We start from the raw sequence: 11,168 nt of genomic DNA on the forward strand, positions 1-11,168 counted from the left end.
CTGCCAGCTTAGGCCTGATCCCCTGGGGAGCAGGCCTAAGCCAGCAGGTGGACATCCCCTGAGGGGTCCCAGACTGTGAGAGGGCACAGGCCGGGCTGAGGGACCCCCTCCACCCGCCGAGTGCACAAATTTTTCTGCACCGGGCCTCTAGTTTTTTAATAAAAACTCCACATGGTGAAGGCCTGGGTCGAGGCGGGGGGCGGGGGTGGGAGCAGGCGAGAAGGGGTCCTTGGGGGAAAATGGGAATATATGTAACATTTTCAACAATGTTACTATAAAGATTAAAATAAAAAACTCAGCTAAGTGGGAATAGAGGGATCATACCTCAACATAACAAAGTCCACATATGACCAACTTATAGCCAAAATTATACTCCATGGGCAAAAACTAAAACCATTTCCCCTAAGGACAGGAACAAGACAGGGATGTCCGCTTTCACCACTCTTATTCAACATAGTACTGGAGTTTTAATAGCCACAGCAATCAGACAAGAAGAAAAAATAAAAGTCATCCAAATTGGAAAGGAGGAAGTAATAAAAGAAAGCAAGACAGTCTAATAAATGGAATAAAGACAGTCTTTTCCATAAATGGTGCTGGGAAAATTGCATAGATACATGCAAAATAAAAAATATAAAAGAAAGAACACTAGCTATTGGAAACATTATCATATGCCTTCTGATAATATGCACTGTGGTATATCACCTAGAAATCTAAGCCTGAAATAGACATATAAACATACATACATATATACATATAGACACACAGAAGGTAAACATAGTAGAATGTTAACCTTTGGGGAATTGGCTAAAGATTGACCAGGAATTCTTAATATCATTATTACAGCAAAGCAGTCCAGGGCATGACTGGAGTCAGGGACACTGTCCCCTAGGACTCCAGTCCCTCTGGCTCTTGGACACACAGCTCCCAAAGGGCAGTCAGAAATTAGCCACAAGCTTGGGGACTTGGTTGCAGTCTCTCATTAGTAGTTAAGTGTCATTTGTGGACTCATTTCTCTGGAGCTGGTTAAGGAAAAGGAAAGTCCGTAGAATTGCCAAGGCCCCAGATATTTCTTCTGTGTTTCTGGATGTTAGGTCTCCTGAAGAAAACTGAGGAGATGGGAAATAATTTGGAGCAGAAGGTGTCTGAACTCACCAATGAGCCCAGGTGAGAGGAGCTGGAAATCTGCCTTTGCCAATGGACCTGCCTGTGTACTAGCGGACCTCCATGTGTGAGACTGTGTGTGTGCACATATTGTATATGCTTGTATATGTGCTGTTTGATAATTGTGTGTGTTTTTGCTATGGATCTGACTCACAGTCTCGTTTTAGTGTATGTAGACCAAGTTATCAGCCTCCTGGTGTGTGGTGAGAAACTCCTGATTCATGTCTGTGACTGTAAACACTGGCATCACAGCTGAGCACCGGGAGTGAGACTTGTCTCTGCTTCTGGACAAGAATATGCCGACCTCATAAGGAACCAAGGTCAGCTCAGAGGGAGCTCAGACCTCTGCTCAGCAGTGTGTTGTGCACATGTGAGCTGTGCCTGTGGATGATGCTCTCGTGTATGAGAGCTGGAAGTTATGTTATTGGATTTTCTCTGTGTGTATGTGACCATGTGTGGGTGACCATATGCATGGGTGTTGGTGGCGGTTTAATGACTGTGCCTGTGACTGAATAGACCTAACTGCCCCATGCTAACTGCCCTCCCCCAGCAAGGGGAAGGTCAGAAGGAGGGAAGCTTGTTAATACACTCGCATTAATAGGAGAGTGTATACTGTTTGTTGTAGCGAGTGTGGCCAGCTGTGCATATGTGTTGGGTATGTCTTGTAAGATTTTTGAATTGTTTGTGGTCTTGTGTGATTTTGGTGAAGTGTGTGTAGTGTTTGAGTTATGTATATGTGGTGAGTTGAGTGTTCACCAGGTGCATCATGAAGCAGGTGTGTTGATGTGCATTGTGAGTATGTTTTGGGATGAGAGGTATATCATTGTACTAGAGGCCCGATGCATGAAAATTCATGCCAGAGTAGGCCTCCCTTCCCCCGGCTGCTGGCACTGGATTTCCTCTGGCACCCAGGACTTCCCTCCAGCTTCTTCCAGAATGATGCCCAGAAGGGCATCTGTTCTAATTAGCATATTACCCTTCTATTATTATAGACTAGAGTCCTGGAGCATGAAATTCATGCACGGGGGTGTGGGGGGTTTCTCAGCCCAACCTGCACCCTCTTGTAATCCAGGACTGCAGGCTCCTAACCACTTGCCTGCCTGATCGCCCCAACCACTCTGCCTGCCTCTGCCTACCTGCCTGATCGTCCCTAACTGCTTGCATCCTTACTGTTTACATGCCTGCCTGATCACCCCTAACTGCCTCTGACTCAGTCCCTGCACTTGGGACCCAGGCTTCCCTCCTTCCGGCTGCAGGCAACCGGACCCTGTCTTCCCTACCTCTGGCCGGCCGCAGGCACCTGGGGCCCAAGACAGCTTCACCCGGGCTGGCTGTTGGAACCCAGGACGCTAGGCGGCTTCCCCCCAGGCCAGCCACAGGCACCCAGGACCTCAGGCGGTTTTGCCCGGGCCCAGCTTTGCCAGGAAGGATGTCCAGAATGACATCCGGAAGACTTCTGGTCTATCCAGTCTAATTAGCATATTACCCTTCTATTATTAAAGATGTTATGTAGGTTCAACTTTGTGTTAATTCTGACTTGTATGTATGCATATGACTATTTATGAGATGAACCACATATTGGCTATTCTTCCTTTAGGATGGAAATTTGATCAGGTGTGACTTACATTCTCAAATCAGCTCTCTGTGTGTGTCTGTGTGTCTGTCTCTCTGTGTGTGTGTGTGTGTGTGTGTGTGTGTGTGTGTGTGTGTGTGTGATCTGCATCCTTGACTCAAGTATTTTCTAAAGTGTCCTCCTTCTGGGGCACCATTACCTAAGATACTCAAATTCTAAGTAACACCCTGTTTCTTGAAATGGATCTGCTATCATTTTTATGTACCTGAGTGTGACTGAGTTGCTCAAAATTTTCCAATATTTTCTTTATTTTTACTAAACATCCCAGGGAAACAAACAAACTAACTAACTAACCATATATTCAGGCATCATGATGTGTGGAAGGTGTTGGGAAGAATTAGCATTAAATAGTGATGAGACCTGGGGAAGGTATCTAAAACATTGGTCTCACTTTCACGTCTATACAATGGAAAGAATGACACAAGTTCTGTGAATCTCAGAGGCCCTCAGTAACTAGTTATTGCATAAATAGACCTAATATATTTGAGCATTTTTGTTAGTTGGAGAGTAAATAAATATGAAGGACTATAATTATCTAGTAAAGGGAATAAAAAATTTTTGGACAACTCTGGATCCTCACAGCTCTAAAATAATATATTGTGCTTGGCTCCTAAGCAAAACAAGAGAAATTTCCCTGTGTAACAGTTAAGAGCATGGGTTCTGAACACACAGACATATTAGACTGAACCCCATAAAGTAGCTAATACTTGGAGATTTTTAATTCATAGAAAATGGTAATACATATATATCAAGTTATAAACAGTACATATCATATATGTAATAGATACTAATATAAACATGTGTATTTGTGCACCATTCTGTCCCTGCTGTACTGCTCTGTGCCTACAGAATTTGTGTCATTTATGTTTCTATTTCTTAAAAACTAAAATTGGTCAAAGAATACAAATTCTTATAGCAGCTGTGAAGAGTTTTTAAAATCTGGGAATGTAAGGCTGATGTGTGGATTTAATTAGGAAATGTAGGTAAAGTCCTTAGTCTGGTACCCAAATGTTCATCTAAATGTTCAGCATTATTATGAAAGATACTTTGTGGACTATTCTGGTTTTGAAGATATTCTGGCCTCAAGTGGGTTTCAATGCCCCCACCCCATTTCCAGAGTGTCCCTCAGTTTACAGCTGAGGGTCAATGGGAGCCGGCAGGCTCACAGGAGGTCTGACAATGCTCCAACAACGCCCGCTCAGCACTGGAGTCTCACGTGACTTTTAGGCAGAAAAAACCGACACCACTTTTCAGGGGCTCACCTTCTATTCCTGCCACAGTGAATTATTATGGTTTGGCTCTGGCCTGGTGTAGAAATGATCCCTCCATGCTCATCAAGATGTAAACTCATAGAAGTTTACTTCTATGTGATGAGGTCTTGTGACTACTTTGAGTTCAATGTTTTCCTGGAGCCAGACTGGGAGAGAGGGAAAAGGCATAGATCCACAGATGTGAGAAATTAATATGAAAGTATTTAAAAATGAATGGTTTTCCCAATAATGACAGTATGAGATGAGATGTCCTGTTCATCCTTTCTAGGTTCTTGAGACTCCCAACCCTTCTTCATCCCCAGCAGACAGAAGAGCAGCATGAGGCCTGAGAACCAGAGCAGCCTGTCCCAGTTCCTCCTCCTGGGGCTCCCCATCCCGCCAGGGCAGCAGGGTGTGTTCTTCACTCTGTTCCTGGACATGTACCTGACCACGGTGCTGGGCAACCTGCTCATCATCCTGCTCATCAGGCTGGACTCTCGCCTGCACATGCCCATGTACTTCTTCCTTAGCTTCTTGGCCTTCTCTGACATTTCACTTTCTTCTGTTATTGTCCCAAAGATGCTCATGAACATGCAGACTCGGCAACAATCCATCCCCCGTGTGGGATGCATTACTCAGTTGTATTTCTTCATGCTTTTTGGTACTCTTGACAATTTTCTTCTGGCTGTGATGGCATATGACAGGTATGTAGCCATCTGTCACCCTCTGCACTACACCGCCGTCATGAAGGAAGGGCTGTGTGTGCTGCTGGTGGCTGGCTCCTGGATTCTCTCGTGTGTCATTGCCCTTTTGCACACCCTCCTCTTGGTCCGACTGTCTTTCTGTGGTGACAATGCCATCATCCACTTCTTCTGTGACCTCGCTGCACTCCTGAAGCTGAGCTGCTCAGACACCTTCCTCAATGAGCTTGTCATATTCACCGAGGGAGGAATGATTTTATTTTCATGTTTTGGTGTTATTTTGGGCTCCTATATCCTTATAGGGGCCATCATCCTGAGGGTGCCCTCTACTAAGAGAATCCTTAAAGCCTTTTCTTCCTGTGGCTCCCATCTCTCTGTGGTGTTTTTATACTATGGAACAGCTACAGGTGTTTACTTTTTCTCCTCATCATGGGGTTCCAAAGACATAATTGCTTCGGTCATGTATACAGTAGTTACCCCCATGCTGAACCCCTTCATCTACAGCCTGAGGAACAGAGATATCAAACAGGCCTTAGAGATGTGTGCCAATAGGGTTAAGTTCTTTAAGATGCAATCACTAAATCCTCTTGTTGCAGTGAGGAGCACAGTGAGATATATCTCCTAAAATTATTGTATGGTTTACACCTTTATATTTCTTTCATAGTATATACATAATCTTGTCATGTATAAGTGTTGTTTATATGGTCACATTTGCTTCTAGGATTGTTAATAATTTTTTATTCATAATTGATAGTTTTTGCTTGTCCATCATCTCTTATAATATATATGAAAAATCTCATGCAAACCCATTACACAATCATAATTGTGGTTTTTCTCATTCTGTTTTGAGATATCTGATTTTTTGTTTATGCAGTATTAAAAATTTTATGCTATAGGAGACTCACTTATTTAGCATCATGATCTGCTCCTGGTGATCTTTCTTTTTTTTGAACTGGTTTTTTTTTTATGCTGGTTTAAAGCTGATTGTGCACATCTCTTCCTAATTCACAATCAATGACATCATGTTGTCTGACTGCAATCAGCCATGGTAAGAATAATTTCACTATGAAAATTATGTGCTACAAAGCCTAGTTGTTAGAAAAAGAGAGGAATAGACTTTTAAAAATGTATTGAAGATCAAACCACTTTGTTTATTATTATGAAAAGTTTCTAGTAGTGGGTCCTACCTTAACACCTCATCTACTTCTGATAACTGTATAGATATTTATATCCATCAATATAGTTATAGATATATAGATACAGATCAAGATATAGATACCAGTATAGTATAGCTGGTCAAGATTCAACTTTCTCATGGTTAGTGTTTAAATGGTATTTCTTTTTCATCACTTTAAACTTTTCTTTGTCATTATGTCTCTCAGGTTTGCATGGTTAAAAATGTAATGCTGGTTTTTACTCATTTTATGTAAGGCAACAATTATTATATTTTTGGAGAATATTGTCTATAAACATCTAATCATATTTGAATTTATATTTTCTATACTACTCTGTTTTTTATTTGATATATCTGTTTCACAGATATCCTCTCTCATATTCCTCCATTTTAATTAAATACTTTAAAATTCAATTTTCCCTCAATTAACTTATTAATTACACATTATTTTTATTGTTTTATAATTATTTTCTGTGCTGTATGCAGATATCACTTCTTACTTTCTTTTTGCCATCTGAGGTATACAATTCAGTGGCGTTTAGGGCACTCATCACCAATATCTCATTTTATGACCACTAAAGGACACTCTAGAGAACATCAATTGAGTATTTTGCAACTGTGAATCAAATAAAAGCAAAGGTATCTATGAAGCAATGTGGAGAAGAAATATGCAATATTGCTAAATGAAAAACAGCCATGTGTAAAAGAGCACCATAGCATGTTCCTCTTTATGTAACAATGAAGGGGAATAAAAACACATGTGTGTGCCCATTTGAGCAGAAAGAAGCACAGGAAGAATAAATCAGAAACTGAGATTGTTTATCCACAGGAGGTGGCCTGAAGGGATGGCGAGATGAGTTGGATTTTTTTTATGTAGTTTTGACTATGCTGTATTTTGCCACAAAAAATAAATAGGAGAGGTGGAGAATAAAGCAAAACAGATTAAAACAATACAAATGAACTGAAATTATATTTCAAATTAACTCCAAAATTAGATTAGAGGGGAAAATAAAATAAATAACCTAAGCAATTCTTGAACCCAAAATTTTGTCTATATATTCCCACAATTAAAAATAGTCTAAACAATGTTATAAGCTGTTGAGTATCATTAACAGTGGTGTGAGTTCAAGATTCTGAAACAAGTCACCATATATCCAAAGACTCAGCAACTAAATAAACACGGAGGAAAAGGGTTTCACTCTCACTCTTGGGAAAAGGAGCTCTGTACATGAAAAGTAGAGGCTGGGAAGAACTCCATGCTGTCAAACCAGAATTGGAGATATCAATCAGAAATCATGGGTTTTAAAATGTATAAATAGGTTGCAATTTATAGGTTTATATGAACATCTATACTGTTCCCTTTCCCCATTCTTTCTGTACCACTCCTGACTCATCTCTCGTGGTAAAAACTTCCTTTCGTTTTTTAACTTCTGATTTTTCCTTCTGGTGTCTCTTTTATACATATTTTCTAGTTGGCTTCTCTGTGATCATTTAGAATCTTTGTAAGTAATGAAGACCCCAAAAGTTTCAAAATAAATAACACTGGCAATGTATTATAACTCAGAGAATAATAATCCATGTATCCATAATGATATAAATGAATAAATAAAGAAATGACTGCAGAATACGGGTAAGTTCCTTCTTATAAAGGAATATCAACTTACACCTGCCAGAATGGTTCCTATCAATAAATCAACTAACAACAACTGCTAGCAAGGTTGTGGAGACAAGAAAAACCTAGGGCACTGTTGCTGGGAATGCAAACTGGTGCAGCCACTGTGGACAACAGCATGGAGTTTCCTCAAAACAATTAAAAATGGAATTGCCTTTCGACCCAGTGATCCCTCTTCTGGCAATATATCCTAAGAATCCCAAAACACCAATCAGAAAGAATATATTCACCCCTATGTTCATAGCAACACTATTCACATTTGTTAAGATCTTAAAACAGCCCACGTGCCCATCAGCAGATGAGTGGATAAAAAAGCTGTGGTGCATTTACACAATGGAATACTACACGGCTGTATAAAAGAAGGAACTCTTACCCTTTGCAACAACATAGATGGACCTGGAGAGTATTATGCTAACAAAATAAGGAAGTCAGAGAAAGACACATACCTTATGATCTCACTAATATGTGGAGTCTAATGAACAAATAAAGTGATGAACAAGATGGAATCAGAAGCATGAATATATAGAACAGAAATGCAGAATCCAGAGGTGAGAAGGCTTGCGGCGATTAGATAAAGAAGCTGAAAGTATTAGCTAAAGAACATATTTGGATACCTCATGGACACAAACAATAGTATAATGAAGGCCAAAAAAGGGGGAGGAGAGGTGGCAAGGGACTAGTCTGCAATAATATCAACATTAAAATTTTTTTCATAAAAAGAATACAACTAAAAAGGAAGAAGAAGTGATAGAATTAGAAAACTCACCATTAAACCTCCATATTTGCCATATGATCACAGACATGAATCAGTAGTCCCTCAACACAAGCCAGAAGGTAACTTGTCTACTTGTCTGCACAACCTAAAACAAGACTGTAGATCAGTTACCTAGCAAACACACACACACACACACACACACACACATACACACACACACACACCTTTAAAACAACATGTACCCAAGCAGACACAATCCATGCACACACACACACAGTCATGGACACAGAGTCTTACACATGAACCCACTAGCACACAGGCATCAGCAATGGATGTGAAACATAGTGGGTGAGATTTTAATAAGAAAAATGTTAACGTTATAGTATCACAATAACTACCCAAATGATACCTATTAATTACAAATTTAAAAGAGTAACTTTTTAAAAAATGGTAACATTATAGTACAGACACCACCTTAACCAAATGATCAAGGATAAAAACTCTAGTAATTGGAAAAATTAACATCACAAACCTAATTATATGCACTGTGGTATACGCTGAAAACAAAGCCTGAAACATATATGTGTATATGCATACACACATAGAAGGTAAACATCATAAAATGTTAACCATTAGGGAATCTGCCTGAAGCCTGTCCAGGTTTTCTTCATACCATTTTCACAATTTTTCTGTATCTTTGAAACCATTTCAAAATAAAAAGTTGCAAAAACTTTGTCCCAGCTGGAGCAATACCCAAGAACAAAGTAGTCCAGGGCATGACTGGAATCCCCTAGGACTCCAGTCTCTGGCTCTTGGACACACAGCTCCCAAAAGGCAGTCAGAAATTAGCCACAAGCTTGGGGACTTGGCTGCAGTTTCTCATTAGTAGTTAAGTGGACTCATTTATCTGGAGCTGGTTAAGGAAAAGGAAAGTCTGTAGAAGTGCCAAGGCCACAGCTATTGCTTCTGTGTGTCTGGACATTAGGTCTCCTGAAGAAAAGCTGAGATGGGCGACAGTCTGGAGCAGCAGAAGGCTGAACTCACCAATGATGAGCCCAGGTGAGAGGAGCTGGAAATCTGCACTTGGTGATGGATCTGCCTGTGTGCTAGTGGGTTCATGTGTGAGACTTGGTGTCCATGAATTTGTGTGTGCATGGATTGTGTATGCTTGGGTACATGTTGTTTTATAGGTGTGTGTGTGTGTGTGTGTGTGTGTGTGTGTGTGTGTGTTTGCTAGGTATCTGATCCACAGTCTTGGGTGTGCAGACAAGCAGACAAGTCACCTCCTGGCGTGTGGTTGGGGACTCCTAATTCATGTCTGTGATAGTAACCACTGTCATCATAGCTGAGCATCGGGAGTGAGACTGTTGCCTCTGCTGCTGGACAGGAAGATGCCGACCTCACAAGGAACCAAGGTCAGGTCAGAGAGGGCTCACACCTCTGCTCAGCTGCATGTGCTGGTACATGTGCGAGCTCTGTTTGTGGGGGACACACTCCTGTGTGAGAACAGGAAGGTGTGTTGTTGGGTTTTCTCTGTCTGTTATCATGTGTGTGACCACGTGCATGGGGTGTTGTTGCTGGATTAATGATGTGCCTATGACTGAATAGGCTTAACTGCCCCATGCTGACCTCTTCCCCAGGAAGGAGATGGTAAGGAGGGTGTGTGCTGCTTGTTGTACTGAGTGTGGCTGGGTTTGCATGTGTGTTGTTGGTGTGTGTTTCTTGTGAGAAATTTGAATTGTTTGTGGCCTTGTGAGTTTTGGTGAGGTAGGTGTATAGTGCAGAGTTATGTATATGTGGTGAGTTGAGTGTTTTCCAGGTGTGTCATGAGTCACCTGTGTTGATGTGCCTTGAGAGTGTGTTTGTGGGTGAGTGGTGCATCATTGTGTGTTGTGTATGTCTCACTTTGTGTTTTACTTGTGACTTGTGTGTATGTATATGAGTATTTATTAGCTGAACCCACACTGACCATCCTTCCATTAGGATGGGAAAGTGGTCACAGGTGACTGGAATCCTCAAATCAGCTGTGTGTGTGTGTGTGTGTGTGTGTGTGTGTGTGTGTGTGTGTGTGTGTGTGTGTGACTTGTATGTGTGTCTGGGGCTTCCAACTTGCCTGCATGACCTCAAATATTTCTTTCAAAGCCCTTCTCCTGGGGCACCATTGGCTGAGATAAAATCCAAAGAACCCCTGTTTCTGACACAGATCTGCTGAACTTCTCACATACCTAAGTGTGACTGCATCACTCAGAGATTTTAACACTTTCAGGCAAAGAAACATTAGGTGTCATGGTGCATGAAGTCAGAGTGCAGGAATGCTACCAAATGGTGGTGACCTTGAGACAGTCACTTAACTTGGTGGTCTCTGTTTTCAATCTATTAAGTGGAAGGAATGACACTTGCCTCAAAACACAGGCCCTCAACTAACATGTATTTGTAAGCAAATGATAATGAATGTAAGAGTCATTTGTCAATTGAGAAACATCATATAATTGATGAGAATTCTCTAGGTAGGGATCTAAGAAAATTTTGAAGTACTGGCAAAGGGTGTTCCCAAGGAAGGGGGAAATTTCCGTGGGGAGTGGGCAAGAGCACGGGCTTTGATCATGCAGACATATTAGACTGAACTGCATGATATAGTCAATATTTGTTCATTTTTCTCCTTTACATTTATCGTTAATTAAAGTAGACATACAATATTATATTAGATTCTTGTGTGTACAACGTGGTGATTAAACATTTATATACCTATCACCACAATAAGTCTAATAACAGTCAGTCACATACAAAGTTATTACAATACTATTGACTCTATTAAAGAGTATTTGATACTTTTCACCTACAGAATATGGAAATACCTATAGT

The 11,168-nt window shown here is 40.8% G+C and overlaps 1 protein-coding gene across 1 annotated transcript; it reads left to right on the plus strand.

The window, feature by feature from the left end:
• Window positions 1-4,383: 4,383 nt before the first annotated feature.
• Window positions 4,384-5,370, plus strand: LOC102253705 (olfactory receptor 1J4-like). The gene has a single exon (XM_005872244.1). It carries the CDS (start codon window positions 4,384-4,386, stop codon window positions 5,368-5,370), a length of 987 nt encoding a protein of 328 aa, XP_005872306.1.
• Window positions 5,371-11,168: the final 5,798 nt, after the last annotated feature.

Source organism: Myotis brandtii, unplaced genomic scaffold (genome assembly GCF_000412655.1).
Source record: "Myotis brandtii unplaced genomic scaffold, ASM41265v1 scaffold3720, whole genome shotgun sequence".
Lineage (NCBI taxonomy): Eukaryota > Metazoa > Chordata > Mammalia > Chiroptera > Vespertilionidae > Myotis > Myotis brandtii.

What these genes read in the sequence shown, in the direction of transcription:
- LOC102253705 (XM_005872244.1), top strand. Translation starts at nt 4,384, where the DNA reads ATGAGGCCTGAGAACCAGAGCAGCCTGTCCCAGTTCCTCCTCCTGGGG.